The following is a 22951-nucleotide window of genomic DNA, read 5'->3' on the forward strand; positions in this document are numbered from 1 at the left end:
GTTTAGGGATAAAAATCGATTCTTCGGCTTCGGTTGCCTGTCTATTGTTCTCTCGAAGAATACCGAATCTATATACAGTGTGAGATGCCTCAAGGACTACTGCACGTCCCCTTAATTTTTTTTTACTCACACTTTGGTAGCTCCTGTTGATAGCCTTTGCTTTTTGTTTTGTTTGTTTTTTTTTTTTTTGTACTTCTTATCTGCCCTTTGTTAATTCTGAAGACTTTTGACTCTTAAGCCTTTTAGAATTTTAACCTAGTTTGCACTCCTTTATCATTTCTAGTAAGAAACATCGAGACACGAGGTAGATTCGTTTTTAGAATCTTTATTATTATTCTCATTATCAGTGTCATTACCGTTATTCATTATCATTATCGTTATCATTATCAATATTAAACTTTCTGGCGTTGTGTTTCTCAACAAAGCGTATGCATGGCTCAAAAACTTAATCTGTTTCAATTCCCTGGTCTATGTTGATGTTATTAAGCTTAAATCCTTCATTTTATGACAAAAGGACTTTACATTTCTGGAAATGCAATAAAAAATTTCAAGTTTTTTTCCTCGGAAAACATGGAGATAATTCTGTCGTTGTGGTAGACCGTAGTTCAAATTTGGTTTCCCGTACGGTGTCCTACCATTTTGAATTTGACGTCATCATATGGCTGTCTTAGGCCTATTATTACAACAAAAGAGTATGCGCTTCCTGAAAACAGACTTACTCAGTCTTGACAGTTTTATTTTTACCCGCTGTTAAAGGCTGATATGGCCAGCGAAAATTTTCATTTATTTGTGTAATGAGCTCTAGTCACATCGACTTCACATAAGATTACCCATCTTCACTAGGATTCCAGGGAGGTTTCTTCGTCCAGAGCTTTTGGTTGCTGATCAAGTCCCTTTAATGCACATAACATCAGTTAAACTAGTATGATCGTGGCCCCTTTGAACTGATGATTTGATCAAGTGTTGTTCATTTACAAATCTGTAGACGGGAGTCTGTGAAGCTCGTCTAGGGCTCATTTGACTTCTTCTATTTCTAAAAACAAAAAGAGAGGAAAACAATAACGAACGATGAAAATACAAACAGTAACAAGTGACTGTCTCGTCACCAGTCCTCGCATGCTCAGATTTAAATGAATGTCTTCCCATTAGCCTCTGCTTATACGTTACGTTCGTTTCTAAGTTCCTGTTGCACTGCTCGAACACACTTTTAAGATCAATTTAAGCGCCAGCGGAAGAAACAAATGTAATCCACAGTGTATTGTTTAGGTACGACAGAATAAGTTGACATAAGTATAACTAATAATCAGCATTTATGCAAACATTGTTCATCTTTCCTGGATAAAAGGACGCTTTAGAATCGGAATTTTTATAATTCCTTGAATATGAAACCATAGACAACCATTTCAGTAGTAAAACGGACTGAGTGGTCACTTCCCTAAAAGCTCAACGTTCCGCAACTATCGAGCGGCCATGTTTAATTTCTAACTGATGTTCTAGTTTAAAATTCTAGGCTAACTTGCTATCTAGGATCCCATCGTCTCCGTCGCTTCAGGCTCGATCATGCATCAGCTAGTTAAATAAATAAATAAATAAATAAATAAATAAATAAATAAATAAATTAATAAATGATGGTTTATTAAATATCACGCAGTCACACCTGAAAGTAAAAGCATAAATCTAGGTAAATTTGACCGCTCTTTATTACACGAAGCCTCCATGGCCCAGTGAATAAGCTCGCGCTTCTTGACTTAAACACATGACGGAAAAAGATCAAGTTAGAGGGCATGATTATTTTTACTAGAAAACAAACCTTGATCTCGCTGGCTGTGACTCGGCGTTTCTTCAGCCTCGGGATCTGAAAGAACAGCCGTCGATGCAGAACCTATAGGGAATCACAGATTTTGGAACCGGATTAAAAATTCTTCCCCGATAACATCTTCCAGTCATCGTCATCATCATCATCATCTTCGTCGTGTTCTTCATGATCATTATCATAAGGTTCAGTGTTTACCCTTTTCAAATCTCTTGGGAATCGTATTCATATCAGTGTGTCCCGAGACACATAAAGAATACCAAAAGAAACAATGCTCGAGAGCCTCAGTCAATTCATCCTTCACGAGCCATTGTATGGGTAAACTGGCCTGCACATTCCTGTTCCGTCTCCTTGCCTGGCTGTGCTGTTGTCTACAGCTCTCGCCGCCCAAACCTTCTTCTAATCCCCTTATTAAGCCATAGCTAATAGCGGTTTCGTTTCAATGAACTCAACATTCAAGCCAGTGCTATTATATAGTGATAAGGTTTCTAGGCTGCAAACCTTGATCTCGTTGGCTACGAGCACGCGTGTCTTCCGGTTCAATATCCGAAGGGACAGCCCTCGATGTGGACCCTGGTGACGCAGAAATTTCACATGCATAAGTGGGTTAAATTCCTCATGATCAGATCGTACATATAATTGTCCCCCCCCCCCCCCCCAAGAAGAAAACAGAAGGTACTCGGAGGAAAACTGTATTAAGTAGTTATAAGCAGTGTGGCTGGAGTCACTTCACTAAACCCAGTTTAGGCAGCAAGGTTTTTTTTTTTAAAGAATTCCGTCCTTTAAACCATCGTAGTAAGTAAGCGCGTTTGGCGATATCTTTCAGTCGAATCCAATTTGGAAATTTTTATTAGTCTGCTTACGTACTATCGATACAATATAGACCTAATTGTAAGTGTTTTCCATTTCTTTGTCTATGCAATTCTATTGATACTTAACCCTCTTTTATGTCTTGCAAGTGGTTATGGATGAAACAAACGAATGGTTAAACCTTGCAATTCAACGCAATCGCTGTCGGTTCTCCTTTCGTTCTGTTCGATGTCCACTGGAGGAGTTGATAATTCTGATGAAACTGAAATTAAAATACTGTCAATATATTTCATTTTTATCTTTCAGTTTATCGATTTCCATTAAAAAATAATTATATATAAATAAGTATAACAAATCAAAGCCAAAGATATTGGGGGATATGAGTTTGTAAGACCTACCAAGACGGTCAACATCATTTATCAATGGTAGACTCGTATGCACAGGTCCATTATCCTCTCGAGGGCTTGCCGCGGTTATGGTTAACACCGGACCTAAAAAAAATAGGCATTTAAGTGTAATTTTATCCGAAGGTTTGGCTGGTTACCTTCATTGGACTCAACTGAAGAAAGGACAGTCCATCACACTTGCATTTAAACAAAGTCATTTTTTTATGCCAAGGTTAAGTCCGTTACCTTCATTGGAGTCACTTGAGCTCATAAATGCGGTGGCAATAAGCAATGGAACTACAATACAGGTTCCAAAGGCTGCTGGGAAGGCAGCACGTAAAAAATCGCCGACTGATCTGTTGAAGACAAAAAATGATTCAAAAATAGAGTTTGGGACCGGCTGAACTGGTCCCTAATGAAAAGGGACATTCTACTTTGTCCATTGAGCTGATTAAAGAGGCATTATAATTGGTCCCTTGTGCTACCTGAGTGTTGCCATAAAGCCTGCGCTGCGCAACTGGCAGGATTGTTTAAGCTGTGACAAAATTTGTTCGGGGGAACTTGGGCTCAAATGTTCGTGAGCCACGAATTATCGTGGATATCTTTACTATGGAAAAAAGTACCCTGGATCTGTAGTAACCTGTCAGAAAGAAAAGAAAAACAAACACAACAAACCCAATAATTCTTACCCGTGGTCGTCGGGATAAAACATTTGGATTGCCAGAACTATTCCGCCAAGTAAAACTCTTTCCGTGCATTCAAATACTCCGGAAATAAAACAGCTGGCTTCCTGAAATGAAATGTCAAAAATATTAAGATCATGTTGTACGAGAAACAAGACGATATTAATGTTCTCTATGAAAGCTCGAAGAGCGTCGAAAAGTGGGAAGTTAGTCTGCTTTGAGGGATAAAACGTGTCACGTTCTCGTCTGAACAGGGCAAGGAGTTTGAGCTTCTAGCTGGTAGATACAGCAATCACATGTCATATTAGTGACATCTTTTACTATCGCTGATGGGTCCCTTACCTTTTGGTTTCCAGTTACCTCCTGATACAGGGTTGGCGTTACCATGGTGAGAAGCGAGGACATGCAGGCAAATATGACCGTGGGTGCATAAACAAGAGGGGTTCGCTCTGCTGACTGTAGAAAGAACCACATTGAAGTCCCAAAAATGGCGGAGGTTGTACATAAGACAACGATCTATAAAAAAGAATGAATTAATTAACATACTTGCTACAATAAACGTGAGAGAATATAACACCAATTAAAATGAAATAGTGACAGTCAGACAGCTAAGAATGACTATAACAATGACATAAACAACTTTAGTGTCAATGGAAATAGTATTGCAGTGAGGTTAACTGGCAATGGCAATTACAATGACAATCAGGACAATGGCACTCAGAGTAACAATGGTAATGCCAGTGACAATTTCAATGGCATTGTCAATGACAATGGCAGTGGCAATGGCAACAACAATGATAACAACCATGAAAATGGTAGCTACAATGACTTCGATGACAATATCAATGCGATATCAATAACAATTACTACGGCAATGGCAGTGACAATGAGTGGTGATGGCAATGACACTGATAATCACAGAGTAATGGCAGTAGCAAAGACAATGGCAGAGGCACTATTTCCTGTTTCTTTTATGCTCGAAAGCTAGTCAGATACCCGATCACAAGCAAAATTGCCATAGAAAAAGATTTCGTTGAAGGAATGCCCATTAATCCGCATTTCGCAAAACAAAACGACCAGACAACATTTTATGAAACAAATTATTACCCTAAGTTTCAGCTTAAAAATGAAGTTTCTTGATATTATTTCTGTCACGATACGAGTTATCACAATTATCAATGGAAAGAAGGCGACTGACTCCTGAAAAGAAAGAACAAAATAGGTTAAATTACTTGTATTATTATTACTGTAAATAATTATGAATAAGTTTCTAAATCAATAGAGCAGTAGACTTAATCAGTGATAATTACACCAAAACTACTGGGAAAACGAAACCTAAAAAAACAATTTTTATATACTTACTTTTCGTAATCGAAGAGTTTCGATGAGGTAGAGTGGGAGGAAACATTGCACAATCCGAAAAGCAATCTTTGTGAACAGGACAACAAATCCAACCTGAAGGCAAAAAAAAATTCACAAAACTGGTCTGGATTATCAAATAGAAACGGAGAAAGAAGAGATAAGAGTAAGATATATCACATATCACAAAAGTAAAGTGCTTTCCATTAAGCTAAAATGTTCCGTTGGAAAATCTAGAAGTTTCGGTGTTAAATGGAAAGGCTTTTTCATCTGGGCGAAGAACCTTTCAGTTTCAGTTCCAATATTGCAATCTTATTGGTAGATCACGGTACTTACGTGACAAAATGGAATTCGAAATCGTGTGCAAATGGACGGGTAATTTTTGGTTACAACCGACTGGAGAGAAAAGGCACGTGGAGTACCTCCTTAGATTGTCCGTGTGTTCTGGAAAATTAAATTGTTAATGAGTGTGAGAAGACAGAAGTTGTGATAATTACTGAAATGGTTTAAGTCGCTAACCTTGTATAGTAGGGGTTCTTTGAGCCATTCGTACCACGTCAATTTTGGTCTGCGATCTAATCTTATCATCTCTTGATTCACTATCGTACTTGGTGATGAAATGTCTGCGGTTGACCTACCACAGTTTTTGTCTTGAAAAGAAAGTAAAATATGACACCATTGTATCGATATCACTATACATTTTCCGTATCGTACTTGAAGACACCCATCGACTCATCCTTATAAATGTTATGAGGAATCAAACGGATCTGATGTGATATTATACCTTCTTCCGTCTTTCCCTCTCCATGTTCGCCAGGCCGATCACACTGGGGTCTGGGCTCCAAGACTGTCAAATGGAACGCAAATACGAAAACGAAACCAACCGGAAGTAGAATGAGGACCAGATACTGAAAAATAAAACAATGTAGTATTATAAGCCAATCACATGTCAGACAAAAAATTACTGGAAAGGTTAATGATGCGCGGAAAGGTTGGGTATCAAAGACAAGCACCAGCAAGGAAAAACGACGTTCTCTGCTTCCAGGAACTTTTGACAAGTAGTTTTCGTCCCATTTCATATCCAGATCTCCCATGGTCAGCACAAAATCGAGTGTGATCTGGGAACAAGATTAGGCTCAACCCTCCTTAAAGAGAAGGGACTCGCTCCTAGTTAGGACTTCATAGTGTAACTGAGTTGGTTAAAGTGAAACTGTTGGAAGGTACAAGTTCAATGCTAGTGCAGTTATCAAAAGGAAAGCCTCAGGATAACAGTTGATTTTAAATAAACGCAGATGCCGTTTTCGTGACTACCACTTTCGGCTTCATTTATGAGTCACGTTATGTAACCAACTCGACAACTGTTTCAGTGCAGACCTTTTCCTTTTGGGTTTTGATGTCGGGTAACTGGCAATCATAAGTAAATTTGCACACAATCAAGGTATTATCAATAGCACTAACCGCAAATTGCTCGCTGATCTTTGAATTCACTCTGTTTTCTGTACTGTCTTGCAACAAGAACCACAGCACTATATAAAGGCATACTTTGGATAAACGTACAATGGACCTGCAACAGAAGTCGTTAGAAACAAATGTAGTTATTCGTCTGTTGTGCTCGACCAGGGCACACAAGGGTAGTCGAAAATTCAGTGGTGCACCTTTGAATCACGTCAAAAGAAAACTTTAAATTTATGTCCGTTATTCAACCGTTACCAAGATTTTGATAAACTTTTAACATCAGGGCCCAGTTGCTCGAAGCATGGTTAGCGCTAACCCGGGTTAAATACCATGACAACCTATAGGTTTTAATACCTCTTAACCAATGGTTAGCGCTAACCCGGGTTAAATGCCATAACAACCTATAGGTTTTAATACCTCTTAACCAATGGTCAGCGCTAACCATGCTTCAAGCAACTCAGCCCAGAACAATAATACACATCATACACACTTTAACCAACTCATTCGCAATCCAAAACAGTTTGTCAGTGAATTTGCTATGCAAGCAATGTTATGCGACATAATTAATATAGAAAAACGAACGGGGGGGGGGGGGGGGGGGGAAGCCAAAACAAAATTTCAAAAGGAAAAATTTCGCACCAAAATAAGTATGGGGCGTTCACGTCACATGTCTAAAATTAATTCCACGTTTAATGCTTCCTTATCAAAACCTTGCAAATCATTTTTTTCACATTACCGACTGAATAGGATTAAAAAAAAAATAAAATAAAAATAAGATACAGTATAAAAATATTATGACGGATTCATTCATAAATTGTGTAATGTGAAGTGTCTTGTTAAGGATGACTGATCACTTTATAAATATATAAAAAATGCTTTTCTATTTCTTTTTGTATCTTGTTTTGTAGTTATGTGGGCGTGCAGTCCTTAAATTCTCATTGACGATTTTAATTTAGTCTCACCAAGAGATCAAACAACCTGCTACGTTCTAGTGTAATATCAAGACATAATCAATCAAAAGTTAACGGTGATCTTTCTTTGCAACACATTTTATTTCTTTTCAATAACATGTAAGATATTATTTTGTCAAAACACGAAAACCAAACCGAGAATCAATCGAGAGAGGCTCAATTCAAGAGAATTATTTATTCAAATAACAAAGCAAATTGTTTGGTATTTCTTCGCGTTATTAAAACAGATTTGCGACAATGACCACAGTCTTACACAAATCGTTTTCATTCGTTTCAAATTTGTGGTAGAATAGTTGACAAAAAAATTTTGATTTTGTGTTTGAAAATATTGTTCGTAACTACGCGTTGTGGCAGTAAACTCACCTGGATGTTTCATAGTCTTTGTGGTTTTCTTTCTGTAGTTCTTTCATCAAGGAAGAGTAGCCCATTTCCGCGAGAGGCCAGCATGTTGACAGTAGGACCACGGGCATAAGATAATACACACCTAATGCTAAATTTGAACTACCAGCCCCGCAAAACAAACACGGTGTGAAGGTAAGTGGCCAAGCAAAGAGTATACCAGCTGAACCGATAACATGTCTGGCCTTCTGGATTCCGTACGCAGAAAACGGCTTCCATATTCGTCCGTCACAACCAAAGTTTATCACAAGTAAAGTTACCGCCGTAAGAATTTGAGAAATGAAGAACAAGATTCCAACACTGAGGGGAAATAACCCGATAACATTCTGAAAATAAAGCAAGGCATAACTGTACCACACATTCGAAGTCAGGTTGTTCAGTATATGACCTGTCTTGCATGCAATACGCTTCCTTATCGACGGTTTCGTTTCCTCAGTGATGTCATCGACGCCATTGTTGCTGGACACAGCTGTAATATCACGAGAACTGGCCATTCTTGTCAGACTCGTCATTCTTCATGTTGGCTTTCCCGCTTTGGCGGCAAAATGGAGATTCGCGATTCCAGTGAGCAAAAATTGTTCTTCTCTCGTCTTAAGCAGCAACTCGAAAGCTCTATTAACCCCGACTGATTTAAATTTTAAGATGCTTGTTATCCATCGATCAATCTTCATTCATCAATTCAAGATATTACAATTCGAAATAAACAATGTGACAGGAGTCTCCTCACACCATGATTTTACTGACTCACTTCATTACTCTTGACCGGAATAAAACTTATACGAGTTTTGTCCCAACACACAGACAGCTTTTTTGTCATGAATCTTTTAGACGCAAAAAATCGAGTACTTCTAAGTGAAGTAAAGATTTTTTGGTGGTCGGAAAAAGTGTTCAATCAACGCAAAACTCTATGTGGTTAATAAAATATTTATTTTACACAAGGTACTCTGATAATTTCAATTTTTCTTATTTTAAATATTTCGCGTCAGTTTTCAGGTTTGGTTTTGTGGTTTTCGTATTCACTATATTTTGGTCAAAATAAAAAACAAAAAAGTTTTCAGAAATTTACTAAAAACTAATAACTGTTCTTGTGATAATGGACAGTAACCATTAAGTAAGAAAAGTAAACAAGGAAATGGAATTCAAGGATAACAAGCTACTCAAGCTTTAATGATATTTGCCACACTATAACTATAACTGAAATATCATATCGTAAAACTGATTACTTAAATATTACTTATTTGCAGGGACAACTATCGGAGAAAAATAAGCTCCTTTTAGACCGATCTTCCTAAAAGGTTTAAATATTTAATTTACAAAACAACCATCTTAAACATAAATCTGTTTTCATACGTCATAATTGAGGTTGTTTTTACTGTGATTTTTACCAAGCCCACTACTGAAACAGAAACATTAGTCATAACAATACTTCGGAAAATATTATCCGTCTTCCGTGAAATAACAGCTCCCACTCTCTGTGCTTTTAAAAAACAAATAAATAGCCTCGCTGTCATTGGAATACTGTATATAATCCATAACACCATTTTAACTGATGAATACTTTGTATTACTTTGCACACGGCTTTTCTATAACGAAGGAGTCTTTTACTGATGTAAATTCCTTGGTTAAATAAACTTTATTCACTCATTCATTCGTTAACCAATCATAGTTAAACGGAGGGAGTTCTCAACAAAAACAATATCTAAATGGTGTTCAGAGATACTAAGTAAAATATTGATATATATTTCTGCCTCCAAAACACAAATTCACTGCCGGACAAAGAGTCACGCAAAGTACCGTGACGTTGGCAACTAATCTCGTACCCAGATCTCACTCGGTTTGGGAATGTCAAAATGGGTACGAGATTAGCTGGAAACTAAATTTTCAAACTTACCCCTCTCTCATCCGCAGAGGCTCCTTCATAAAAAAGGAGCGAAAAGTCGCAACCCGCTGGTTTATATGGCATGAAGCAACCTACAGGAGGGTCATGGGCTCCTGGCAACTAGGAGTATTTGTGAGGATACTCCCCACTGGATGGGATGCTAGTCCATCGCAGGATTACCCCCAGCAGTACATTGCGGGTACACATTTACGTACTTACGTACCTGGGAGAAGACAGACAGTGTGGAGTACAGTTTCTTGTCGAAGGAACATTTTACAATATCTGTCCAAATTCCCGCGCGCTGATTGGCTCGTAGCTATTGTCTATAAGAGTTTAGCATACCTCAGTGACCGACTATCGCGTAACGCGCAATCTGACTGGCTACACAGGAGCCGTCTATCGATCGATAGACGGCAGTTTGTCAGAGCGCGCGCGATTTAGGATGCATCATTGCACAAATATATCATAAACCTCGAGCTCCCCGTCTAATTGTTAAACAGACAATAAAAATGACGTCAGACGTCAGATGTAACGCGCACGGCGCTTTCTCAGAACGAAAAAAATAGCCAATTCCGCTCGTACTGGTTCCATTTGAGTTTTGAACATTTTTTGACGTCATTTTATGGTCTATAAGAGTAAAGATCATAGAAAACTGCTGTCGATTTGTTAAACACAGTAACAAAGAGACCAACCTAACCTCGAACCACCGATCTTCCGACCGACAGACTGGAAGTCCGACACGCTAATCACTACACCACCGCGCCTCTACCTTAGACATAAGCGTATCGACGGATACCAAGCACATAGGAAGTAGAGGTTGTTAGTTAAGTATGCAATCTTGCATGGACATGTTCGCCCTATTGTTAAACGTCATCCACAAAAATGGGTGAGTTTTGCATGAATAAACGCATGCGCGTCCAAGAAATCGCCTTCCTTTTTGCTTCATAATAGCAGCTTAGTTGCTGTTATGAAGCAGGAAAAGTTTCAGTACCACAAAGAGGCGGAGTTGTCAAACTTATAACTAAAAAGGATGCAAAGTCTTCCTTTTTAAAAAAAAACTGGCGTCTGTTAGCACTATGAAGATGTGATTTTAAGATTGCGACTAAAGCTCAGCAGCACTTCGTCGAATTAAGGCGGGGGTACACCTGAAAGCCGTTTTCACGCCGCTTAAAATCGGTTCAACGGAAATATCTCGTTCGCGTTTCAAGCAATACAAAAACCCTATGCTCATTACACAAATCAATATTTTGGGGTGTTTTGTAAATTTTGGGGTGATTTTTAGGTATATTTGGAAGGAGATAGTTTTTCTCAAAAGAGTAGTAAAATTAACAGAAATAAGAAATATTGAAGGTTTAGTGAAGTTTTAAAATTAGAATTTGTGGTTAATAATTAATAGACGGATACCAAGTTAGTCCACTTGAAACCCGGGGTGCTCTTGCGTGGGTATCAACTGTCTGTTAGTGTTCCAAAAATCATTTTCTTTCTTCTATCCATTCTTAAAACCTCTTCAAATTTCACTCAAATTCGGGTATACCCCCGCCTTAATCTTACACAGAGAACCTGATATACACACGACACCCACCCTAGACTGAAATTACGGCTCAGACCGGAGTGATTCTCATCATGCCGCTCTCCATCATTGCCGTTAGTAAGGACACTATAGTGTTTTTCTTTTGGAATTGAGGACACTAGAGGACAAGTAACTCATGGTAAGGTACCATATAGTCACCCACATAACCCTAACGCTCCATATAGTCACCCAACCCTCCATACAGCGAGTGCATGCTTTCCATTTTATAGCCCAAATTTTCGTTTGGAAATTCCGAAAACTTTCGGCGTCAAATGGAAAGGCTTTTTTTTCCATCCTGGAGCTGGCTTTGTTTTGAAACATACCTCAGTGCTTTTCAAATATAAATGTTGGCATAAGAACGATACGATTTTCATACGAAAAGCAGTGAGGTTTGTATCACAACGGAGTCAACTCCAGCCTCGCTTTCACACAAAGACCAGGTCACTAAGCACTGAACTGGGCTATTTTGGATGAGTTATTTGCAACAACAGTTAAATTAAGGCCACTGCAGTTTGTCTAAACCCTTTTTATTGCGTTTACCAACATAACGACCTTTGATAGAAACCATTGATACGAAACGTATACAAAGGTACCATAAATTTGAGATAGGTAAAGCTGTTTATGTCGTGAACGTTTGAAAATCGTTGTAATAAATTAATATAGCAAAAAAAAATTCTCCAGTTAAGGAGTGTTTTGCTTATTTTATCAAGTATAAAATTATTGTATGATCAATTAAAATACCGTACATTTATTTAAATCCACTGACATCAGTGAATTTGATCTTGCTGTGACAATAAACAAATTTGAGATATTTGTGTAAATAAGACAAGAACGGTTATAAATAACAAAAAACCCCGAACAAGTAACGCTTAAAAATTCCCCATGATATATTATAAATCATCATTGTGATTGCTATTAATAAACCACATCCCTGAAAAATAGGAACGCGGTGCTTTTGTTTCAAGGTAAGCTATAAATAATTCTTCTAAATTTTTTAAAATATTTTTGTCGTAATTTAAAGATAGCTCAACATTACTCTTTGAAAACTACAACTGTCACCATTTTAAGCTTTAATTTGACGAAATGTCGCTACAGCCCCACAAAGGATCTTTCTTAGAGGCATCTGCCTTGACCTATCAGTATATCACGTGCAATCACTCGACTGCTATGCACTTTTTGTTTATCCTGTCCTTGCCTTGCCACGCGCTGATCACGTGAACCGGAAGAGTATAAGTGTAAAGCGTTGCTGCTGCGTTAGACTTCTGTTGACTTCAGATAAGGCAGTTGGTCAAAGTCAATATCTTCTCCGTAGTCGTCTTTAGCTACAACTGAAAAATAAACAAAACAAACGAAGTCAGAGACATATTACTTTCTCGGATGGGATTGGCGACTGTTTCGTGCTTTCTTTGATTTGAAGCTGCCTGTGTTTAAAGCTCTGATTTATGAAGCTAACGCAGGGTGCTCTACGGTTTGCTACAAGCAGGCATGCTCATTTTGAGCTAATCGAGATCAAAACCGTGAATATGCGAATACTTTTTATATTTATGCCCCACCCTCTAAAGGGTACCATTCAATCTTTCTCGAGCTTTCCGACTGACAAACATCACAGCTTTTTAACGTATTTAAAGCCACTGACCTGTCATTCGTCGTTTTGTGTTGTTCGACTGATTTGGACGATACAACAAGGCCACAATGAGGAAAGCAATCAAAGCCTCTACACCAGGAAATACAGAGAAAGCACCTCTGAGGTACTGGGCACACGGTTCACCACAAGGTCTGAAATTAGAATACAGATTGATAAGATACGACAGTAATTACTGACATAAGAGGTTTGAATAAATAGCGGGAACGAGGACAGTTGGAAAAACATCTGGGTTTTCGGAAGTAGCTTACGAGCAATCCATATTTTCTCTAAATATGCGAGTGCGCAAAAAAAAAGTTGCCTTTCGCGCGGAAACACGACGGACGAGGATGGAGCAGGTGGACAAGTGGTCATGAGAATTAAGGATATTAATAACTTCTCCCCAGTACTTTCATAAGAAAAGTATGGAGACAAGATGGGAGAATTTGTTTTTTGATATTACGGTTTAAAGATGACTCACCCTGTCGACGTATCCTGCTGAGGATAGTTTTCTTGCAACGCTAAAACAATGAATCCAAGAGACAGTTTATCCATCAAAGCACACGCGCCATACACGAAACCACTAGATTTCTGTTGGGGAAAAGCAAGATAGATAAGTGAAATTTATATATTTTACGCCACAGCAGGGAAGAAAAGAGGCTCTCCTCTGAGCAAAACCGACTTCTAACTTTTGGCTTTTGAATCTTTGTATCTCGGGCACTGCAAGAAGCCTTTAGGCAGAAGAACTGAGTTTCGTTGTTTGTAAGCGTTACCTGTAACTGATCACTTCATTTAAGAGTTGTATTTAGCGCAGAGCAGTAATTGGGGACACTTTCCAGATCGAATTGGAATTTAGGAATGTTTTTTTTTTGTCTTCCCCCTTGAAGCAACCTTTACTCGTGTAATGTGCGAGTTTGTTAATGAAGTTGCTAAGGGGGTATATTCGAATGAAAGCCAGTGAGCTTTAAATTGCTGTGGTTCTGTATCACGTAACCTACAGTGCATTTTTCTCTTGAATCCAACTTTTGTGCAGCAAAACCTGTGGGTACTCAAATAAAAGCTATTGGGAAGTATTTTCCGTCGATGCTGTTCCGCCTTTGATCTAACGTTACGTGAACACTATTTAGACAATGGAGACTTACTTTATCATCACCAATAATTTCTGCTACCATAGCCAGTGACGTCACTAACATTATAGAGTTTCCGCAACCCATTATGATCGTTGGCGCATAAATCATATTTCTGTGTGAAACGGGCGTGAAGTAAAACCACGTGGCACAACCAATGACGATCACTGTTCCGGCACAGAACAATACCTAGAGAAAAAATTGAGGCAGCCGTGAGTGAGTATAGATAACAAGGCACAAGTGAAGGCAGGAGGTCTGCCTCAGGCTCAAAGATAGCGAACGGAAAAATGAAAATTGGCGTGCACTGAATTAGGCAGCCGTTCTTCCTACTTGCTAGTCCCCCCCCCCCCCCCCCCACCCAATCCGCTTTCATCTCTTCTCCACTGCAAGTGGTCTCCAAAAACTGTTTTGTCTTTCGGTATTTTTGTATTTACTTGTTACGTTAGATAACTGGCAAGATAATTTACTAAGTCGCTCAATAAGCTCAACGACCCGCAACCTCGTACAATAACCAAACATGAGCGCTATGCAGAGACCAGTAGTATCTATTCTGACAGCAAATATGTTTGTTTGTTTATTTATTTATCTGATGCTTTTTAAAACTCACCCTGTTTGAAAAGAATCTGTTTAGTCTTTTTATTCCCGAACTCATCAGAATACCACTGACTAAAATCATAAGAGGGAAGTACGCAATGGCTTCCTGTTGAAAAACAATACAAGGGAGCTTAGCACATTTCTTTGACGGCCTCTAGGTGATATTTTCGTGGGTGTTGCCGTCGTGCTTACGTAAAGTCCGTCTGTAGTCCAGTCTGCAAAGTATGCCACGTACACGCGCGAGTATCGTCCGCGCGCGTTTTGTGTGCACGCCAAACTTTCCAGGATGAACGCCAAATTTAGTTTACTGAAGGAAGCTGCTGGAAAATAGCCCTTACGACATAAGGTTCAGAATGTCAAATTTCCACTTAAAATATATTAAAAAATAAATTTGTCCTACCATTGATAAATTTTACAAGAATAGCACGAGGGGAGTACCCGTAGGCCAATCATTTACTATCCTTTTCCTTAGCCAATCAAAGCTAAGCATGACTTATTAGACAATGCCTTTGTACAAAGGCCAATCAGAGACGAGCTCTCAGATCCTGGTACGTTGTTAGGGGTCTAGAACAAGGCTTTTGGCGCTAATTCGCAGACGGTTATTATCGGGGGTTATCGTCCGTCTGCGACGCAGGCTATGCACACGGAGGTAACTTCGAAGATCATACCGCACGCGGTGCATGCTAGTAAAATGACTTTACACGCGCGAGATCTCGTGGAATTCTACCATACGCTGCAGACTGGTCTGTAGTGCGGTATCATGACGAGAAAACCAAAGAAGCTGGCAAGTGCAATAGAAAGGACTACCTTTTGAAAGTGGAGCGTGTCTGTCAGGTACATGGGGAAATACGACTGATTAAGATTCACTACATTTTGCGTTGTCATGTAGATCACAACAATCTAAAATAAAACAAGCAGAATGCAGTCATCAGTTCATTTGTAATCGCAATAACATCGCAGCGGTTAGTGATATCAATATGTATATTCCCCTCACCGTCCGCCGCATATTCCCTATGGTACAAGGTGGGAGAAAGTAAACAATGATAATCATCCTCTTTATTCTCATAACCTGACTGTTCAGACAGTGATATTAACGAGAGGAGAAATTAGACTTTGGTCAAAATTCGGGATTAAAGAATTCAAAGCTCCAGAAACCATATTCATATCCCGCCCCCACGGCCCCGTTTAAAAAAGCTCAGAAATTTAAAAGAAAGTATGAAACTAAATTGGGATTTCCATAGGAGTAGGGAGGTCTCTAAAAAAATCTCTTCCGTGGGGGAAGTATGGATATATTCTGGATCTACATATTGGTAATCTTCTGGAACGAAACTGTTCGTTTGCAATATACCGATAAGTGTAATCTGTTACTTTTCTTTAATTTTAAATTTTATCGAACCCAAGGACAAACGTTGTCAGTTTCGTAGGCATTGCTTCAATACAAAGGGGGAAGAAAGTTACCCTTACCTTGTAGAAGTCCGGACATTTAAACCACTCTTTCCACGTCCTTTTTGGCTCGTCATCTTGTGCGTGCGATTCTTGTTTTTGAAGCTCGATTTCAAGTGCTTGTTTTTCTAAATCCTTACATTCTGGTACATTAGCTGCAGGTTTCGACTTCGAAGGCTTACGTTGATTTTGTTCTAAAATAAATCGAACAATTTGCCAGTCAATAGATTAATCAGTCAAAGTGACTTAACATGTTTCACAAGGGGCACTCGGATTCACATGACTCGACGTCATATGTGGGTAGAGTTTGTTGTTGGTTCTCTTCCTTGCTCTGATAGGTTTTTCTCCGGGTACTCCGGTTTTCCCCTCTCCTCCAAAAACCAACATTTCCAAATTCCAATTCGATCTGAAAGTGTCCCCAATTAGTGCTCTGCGCTAACTACATTGACACTTGAACAAAGCGATTTATTTTTTTATTTATTATATTAATCCTTGACAACGGCGACCTGGGTCTTCCAGATTATGTTATGAAACGTTAAGGAACTGCAGTCAGAACAAATTCATCGACTGACTACTCCCAAGCACTGAGAGCCTCGAAACAAGATTAGCGTGATACGCGGTTATCTAAACCAGGCAAACCAGCTTTGAAAAGTCGTACTCAATCTGGTACTCTTACTCAAATCTTAAGTTCCGTAATATTTTACCTACATCTTCCAATAAAGGGCACCTCTGTGTCAGTGGCAGATCTTAAAACTGTCCTAATGATCTAGCTCACAGGCGCCGACAGATGCCACCGTGAGGCCAGATAGGGGAGTAAATTGTACCACTGGTTCCATTTATGGCAGAGCACTTGTACTTAATCTTGTTCATACCTTCAGAGGGATATACTTCTTCAACTCCCCAGTGAAAAATGAAGGCGAAAAATGATCCGGTCAACATTACGATAATAGACTGATACTGAAAAGAAAAAAATACACGCCATGCAGTTAGCGCTGGAATTCATGGGAGAAATACAAGGGCGTATTAGCCTGTGAACAACGGGGTTGGGGGAGGGGGTGCACAGGCTAACCATTCAAGGAGTAGTTCTGTGACGGAATTTAGAAAAAAAAAAGAGAGAAGGTCAAGCAGTGTCTAAAACTCGATACATCGAGGGTTAAAGACAACACAAAACCGTAGATTTTGATAATCGTTCGCTGAAGTCTTATTACCGTAAATTGTTTCTGAGCTGATTCGTCAACACTTTCTTCACTGTTCTGTCCTAAAAGAATCCAAGTTACTAAGAAGACAAAAACGCCACAACCTAATTTCAGCGCGGATCTGAAAAACAAAATCACAAGATCAGCATTAGTCTTGGTATTAAATTAGGAATATAAAAATTACAACAACGACGACGACAACAACAACCATGAACAGTTTTTGTTGACATTGAGAATCGTTAGCAAAACTAGTGCCATTTTCTCAGCCAATGAGAAGCAAAACCGAAAGCAATCGGCCAATCGCGTTGCTTGCACGCGTTTTCCCGCGCTTGGCGCCGGTTACATAAAATCGCTTCGAGTTCTGATCGGTTCATTGCGCTGTTTACTGCTCATTCAACTCCTGAGGTCATGAGAATTAAAGATCAAGGTGAATTTTCTTGATATTTTAATAACTTCTCCCAAGTACTTTTATAAGAAAAGTATGGGGACAAGACAGGAGAATTTGTTCTTTGATATTTGGCGTTAAGGGGTTAATAGTCTCAGGGTCTTTCTTCTTGCCCACGGAAAGAGCTAGAAAAGAGAGGAACTAATCCTAAATCAGTGAACATCGGTAACCGCGTAATTACAGTGCGACACGCCTTACCTTGGCCACCCAACAAACTCTTTTTTTTTTATAAGTTAGCCAATCAGGATACGCGAATTTGATTAACGGTCACGCCTCCTTGCAAAGTCCAACAGGCAAGTGACGCAACAGCGAATTATTGAAAACATGTCGTTTTGTATTTTATGAACAAGGAGGAAGATATCCTGATTGGCTAACTTGTAAAAAAAAGTTTGTAGGGTGGCCACGGTAAAGCGCGTCGCACTGTAACACTAATAAACAAATTTGGGTTAGCTAGTGTTTCACTTCTGCTCCTGGGATGGGGGGAGTGGGAAAAGAAGATACTTTGGAAAGGTTATTGGCTGTACTCCAAGGTTACCATTTCCGTTTTGGTCACAATTTTATACCTTCTACATGTACAAATTCCATGCCTGTCAGTTTTAATGGAGCCGGATATGGAGGTTTATTTTACCTCTCCATAAGCATGTCACAAGATCGCATTTTGTTTTTTCTGCCCGCCAGAGACACGTACTGATGATTTGCCATGACCAAGGGTTAACACGCGAAATGTCAGCTCTCGAAGCTCTTTACAGTGGCCAAATTACATAACCAAATATTCGTCTTCACTATCCCCACCGGCGCAACACCACAGTTTGTTTAGAAACTAACCGCCTTATCTATTCGTTCTAATGATGGACTGGAACTGGAAAGATGATCGGATTTGAATTGTCCTATTTTCATTCCAAACGAACTGCACGAAAAGAATGTATAATTTTCAACAGCTTTGAGTGTGGTCACACTTACGAATTTTATCAGTCCGACACAGGCTCAAAAATTTAAACCACATTTATTACTTTAACCCTTAGTGATCAGCATCAAATTTTTCCTTGCAGTATCATATGATCACCCAAGGTGATCCCCAGTACTTTTATAAGAAAAGTATGCGGACAAGATAGGAGAATTTGTTCTTTGATATTAGGGGTTAAACTTTGTCTCGGATAATAAAATGGTCAATAGCTGTTTCGTCGCAAATGCGAGCAATTTCTATGGTGAGGAAAATTATTTGACCGAGAGTTACTACTATTTCATGAAATCAGCTTTGTAGAATAAATCTGATAGAATTTCGCTTTCCTTGAGATGAGATATTCGTCTATGAAAACAATTAAGATCACACCAATTAATGATCATTTTTATCTCATTTTACAAATGTTTTCGTGATGTCCCCTTGTGGATTTTCGTTCATTTTCTTGTAATTTGATAGATTTCCTGTGAGCATCACCGGCTCACCTGCCGACCCGTTGGGGCGGAAAGGGGGCGTGGTGGGGTTAAAACAAGTGACGCCTGAGTAAAGCAAGCCAGGCCTTCCTCTTCGCACTACTGTGGACCCAACTAAACACGGTTCAACGAATGCAATTATTCTGCTTAATCTTGCGGAATTGCGCCTGATTTTAGCTCACTCGGCCGCTAAGCGTCAGGCGATGTACCGCGCGCGAGACTTCGCAGGATAATTATTGAATGAAACAAACGTTCAACACTTGTTGCTAAAAATAGTCTCTGAATTGTAGGTTTATAGCTGTTTTAGTCAAACCATGGGAACATAAATCAGGGAGGGGAGGGGGTCGGAATATAGCTCTGGACAAAAGCATTGGTACATATGAACGAATAGTACGATTTTGTTTTTGTCTGCTTGTCTTTTATGCTTACAGCATTTCATTTTATGTACTAAAAGGAAAACGAACGTTTGCGTTAACATTGTCAACTTTCTCGTGACTCGAAGCTCAAAAAAAGATTAATAAGGATTTAAAATTTGAACAAGAAAATGAAATAAATGAGGTTTTCAAGAAGCGCAAAGCAAGGATGTACTAGATAAGAAGGAATTCGGCGGAAATAGCTGTCGGCATAAGCTTTAACGTTATGTAACTGTTGCAGTGATTATACGAATCCCGCCGAGCTAGCGGCCTAACTTAGAATCCCTTGACATGCTGCATCATCACAGGATGTGACGCTAGCAATATTGCAAAATTTTGCTAATACCCCGAGGCTGGAGACTAAAAAAAATAGATCCATATTTACCAAAGGAATTGATGAACTTGAAAAAACAGAAATTCTGTAATGATAGTAGTAATGAACACTCTTTTTATGCCTGTTTCGGATATGCGATAAAAAACTAGGATTTACAGAATTAAAAGGCGCGGAATATTTCAATCAACAAGATTACCCCAAACCTATTTTGTTCAGTTTATAAACGCAGACCGAAATATTTTTCGTGTCACGGAATAGGATAAATATAAATAAACAAAGATTACACAATTTGTTGAGGCTATATAACATAGTAACAAATGTAGAACAGGTCGATTACACAAATTTGGTAATAAAAAGTTGTTTTTAAAATTCTCAACAACCAACTTGACTTCTCGAGATTCAAGAAATACGTGCGTCCCACAATATAAGCTGAGAAAATATTGCCATTTCCGTCCGGTAGGAAGTCTTTCAGCTACCTTCTCTAGCCGGCAATGTTAAGCTGACTTTCTCCTATTCAATAAATAACTACAGTTTAAAAGCTATTTTAATCCAAATACATAGCGCGATATTGAAAATGGTCATTCCGGCGTACGCCTCCGGGGCAAGCTGGATCATGTACCGCCGCTAAGTTTTTGTTCGCGAAACAAGTTTTTTCTTTTAATCAAAAGAAAAGTAATACGTAAGACAAAGTGACTGTAAAGTTGTTTTCATATGTAAAAAACATTACAATATCTAGGCAAACAATACTGCAATTAAGAATTTTTTAATAAATACCTGTGCACGAAAATTTTCTCTTCAAAGTTAGATGTGATTTTCATTATTTTTTGTTTTACTTATCTTATTTAACCTCTGGGTTTTTCGCGATCCAATGAAACACATTACAGTCGCGTATTAAACCAAGTTGAAGGTGTAAAATATTTAACAATAAAGGGAATTAAGGATTTGCATTTTAACCGGATATTTTTCGAAGGTTTGTATTCCGGAATAAGAATAAGCGGACTAGCTGTTAGATTTCTCTCTTTCAGTAAATTTGGGAAGACATTTATGCAAACTTTTGTTGAAATATGAGCGATTTCTTGTAATCACTTAATGTATATTTATTCCTGAATAGGGTCAATCGAACGCACCCTTAAAAGTGCATAATTTCCATTCGAGCTGTCGATAACCATACCGAATAGTTAGAGGATGCTAGAATTCACCACTTGAGCTCCGTATAATGCATTTTGCGTGTATGCAGGATAACGAATTTTTGAAAGCGCGATAAACATTTTGTTGTCAGTTGGAAATCGAAATTTGCTTTTCATTAGTTGCATGCAATAATAGGTGCAACATTATTTTCAGTATATTGGCTTCATAACCGAGAGTCCAAGGGTCGCGGATGTATTGTACGTTTCTAGTAAACAACAAGCTTGCCACAAATCGGTTATTGTGCTTCTTGTACATGCTGATTTTCAGCGAAGCCTGCCCTTGAAAAGCTTCTTTATTCAAATCTCTTGTTATTCAAATCTTATTTTTCTGGGCTTCGTTTGAGTCACGAGACATCTGTACCGATCATCTGATAACAATGACTCGTTGTTTTCCGGTCGCTTTCGAATGCCGTCAAAAGGAAAACCCAGCTTATCAATAAATGATGCAACGCAAATAATTTTTTTTCGTCAAGCTTACCGGTACGATGGATCAAAACACGAACATTATGGGATTTAAATAACGCTTACACAATTATATTTCGTCGGCTGGTTGAGATTGCGGGATGAATATTGTTTTGAAATCAAGCAGCTATTGAAAATGAAAAAAATCACCGCGGCAAATATGGGAAAACCTTTCAGTTTGCAAGCAACGCTTGGAAGAAAGCCAATACAATGCTGTACCGCATGATATTTCACCGCCAACGATGAAAATATCGGAAATTATCGAATCGGGTTTTTTTTTTAAGCATGATTTTATAATTCTTAAAATTTCTCACCTTATTGCGCTCAGCTCCACAGCATCCTTGGGCCGTTTAGCAATATGCGGCATCAGCGATAGATGACTGATTTCGACCATGGGCCAAAAAACGCTAAAGAAAGCCGCCAAAGCTCCATAATACGCTACCGGGACCCAACTGGGACTGTCCTTGTTGCAAACTAAACACGGGCTGAACACGAACGGCCAAATTAACGCAATTCCAACGCTACCAAAGAAATGCCATATTTTTCTGTTGCCGTACTTTCTGCTAATTGTCTTGGAGATGGATTTGTCGCATCCATACCCAATAAACGGGGTGGAAATAGCATCGGCGACTTGCGAGGAAAGGAAGATGTAACCGGTGCCCGTTGCGCTGATTTTGATAATTTTGTTGAAGAAGATTATGAGATAGGTGAACCATGCCTGAATGCAGAGGTCGTTAAATACATGGCCGACTCCATAACAGATCTTTTGTTTCAATGATGTCCTTTCTTCTTTGTGAACAAGCGGTCCGTTCTTTTTACCGCGTCCGCAAATCCAGACCATTTTGAGCTAAGCCTGAGTTCTTCTTGTCGTAGAAGCTAGAAGATCGCTGTGGGCTAAGCTTTCACCCTGGTCGGCTGCTGGAAAAGACCCTTCACAGAGTGACATAATAATCTTGGGGTAAGGAAAGCCCTGGATGTCGACTCGCTATATTTGGAAACATTCGTCACAGGCCATTGTTCTCATGACGTATGATTGACAGTTGTCAAGTGCACGCGCTGGGTTCGGCAACTGGGGTGAAATAAACATCAGATGTTCGTTTCAGTCAAATGAAAATGCAAAGGAGAATGACCGGAAATTTTACTTTCTATCCTCAACAAAACCTCCCCGTAGAAGCCGTAAGCTTTCGAATTAATTTAAGTTACGTCTATTGTCGTTGCCTTGCCTTTCGGTTGTTTACTTTGATCTAAAAACGTCGAACAACGAAAATTATCATATTCATATACTGTTGCATGAGACGCGAACGAGTTCGATTATCAAACAATGGGATTCACGAGCTGTGAAAATGGTTCCTTTGTTTGGCGTTCAAGCAAAT

At 39.0% G+C, this 22951-nt stretch overlaps 2 protein-coding genes across 2 annotated transcripts; both read right to left on the bottom strand.

Moving 5' to 3' along the window:
• Positions 1-152: 152 nt before the first annotated feature.
• Positions 153-10082, bottom strand: LOC146472022 (major facilitator superfamily domain-containing protein 12-like). Its single transcript, XM_085120571.1, has 14 exons — positions 7841-10082; positions 6510-6615; positions 5836-5959; positions 5571-5701; positions 5055-5147; positions 4800-4892; positions 4035-4208; positions 3699-3799; positions 3256-3365; positions 3022-3114; positions 2805-2885; positions 2315-2386; positions 1811-1882; positions 153-1033 (listed from the first exon to the last, which is right to left on the bottom strand). The coding sequence occupies exons 1-14, from the start codon at positions 8386-8388 to the stop codon at positions 1014-1016; spliced, it is 1818 nt and encodes a 605-aa protein (XP_084976697.1). The 5' UTR covers positions 8389-10082; the 3' UTR covers positions 153-1013.
• Positions 10083-11831: 1749 nt separating this feature from the next.
• LOC146472023 (major facilitator superfamily domain-containing protein 12-like) lies at positions 11832-22549 on the bottom strand. Its single transcript, XM_085120573.1, has 10 exons — positions 21893-22549; positions 17319-17427; positions 16983-17067; positions 16132-16304; positions 15475-15567; positions 14681-14773; positions 14089-14262; positions 13428-13537; positions 12962-13101; positions 11832-12653 (listed from the first exon to the last, which is right to left on the bottom strand). Exons 1-10 carry the CDS (start codon positions 22417-22419, stop codon positions 12580-12582), a joined length of 1578 nt encoding a protein of 525 aa, XP_084976699.1. The 5' UTR covers positions 22420-22549; the 3' UTR covers positions 11832-12579.
• Between the last annotated feature and the right edge of the window lie 402 nt (positions 22550-22951).

This window comes from Pavona decussata, unplaced genomic scaffold (genome assembly GCF_977016875.1).
Source record: "Pavona decussata unplaced genomic scaffold, jaPavDecu1.1 SCAFFOLD_102, whole genome shotgun sequence".
Classification (NCBI taxonomy): domain Eukaryota; kingdom Metazoa; phylum Cnidaria; class Anthozoa; order Scleractinia; family Agariciidae; genus Pavona; species Pavona decussata.

Coding starts and splice junctions, on each gene's coding strand:
- LOC146472022 (XM_085120571.1), bottom strand. CDS start 8,388: ATGACGAGTCTGACAAGAATGGCCAGTTCTCGTGATATTACAGCTGTG. Junction 5,148..5,570: donor AAGAACCCCTACTATACAAG/GTTAGCGACTTA, acceptor TTTTGCCTTCAG/GTTGGATTTGTTGTCCTGTT. Junction 4,893..5,054: donor AAACTCTTCGATTACGAAAA/GTAAGTATATAA, acceptor CTTTCTTTTCAG/GAGTCAGTCGCCTTCTTTCC.
- LOC146472023 (XM_085120573.1), bottom strand. CDS start 22,419: ATGGTCTGGATTTGCGGACGCGGTAAAAAGAACGGACCGCTTGTTCAC. Junction 15,568..16,131: donor AATGTCCGGACTTCTACAAG/GTAAGGGTAACT, acceptor GTTTTATTTTAG/ATTGTTGTGATCTACATGAC. Junction 13,102..13,427: donor CAGCAGGATACGTCGACAGG/GTGAGTCATCTT, acceptor TTCTAATTTCAG/ACCTTGTGGTGAACCGTGTG.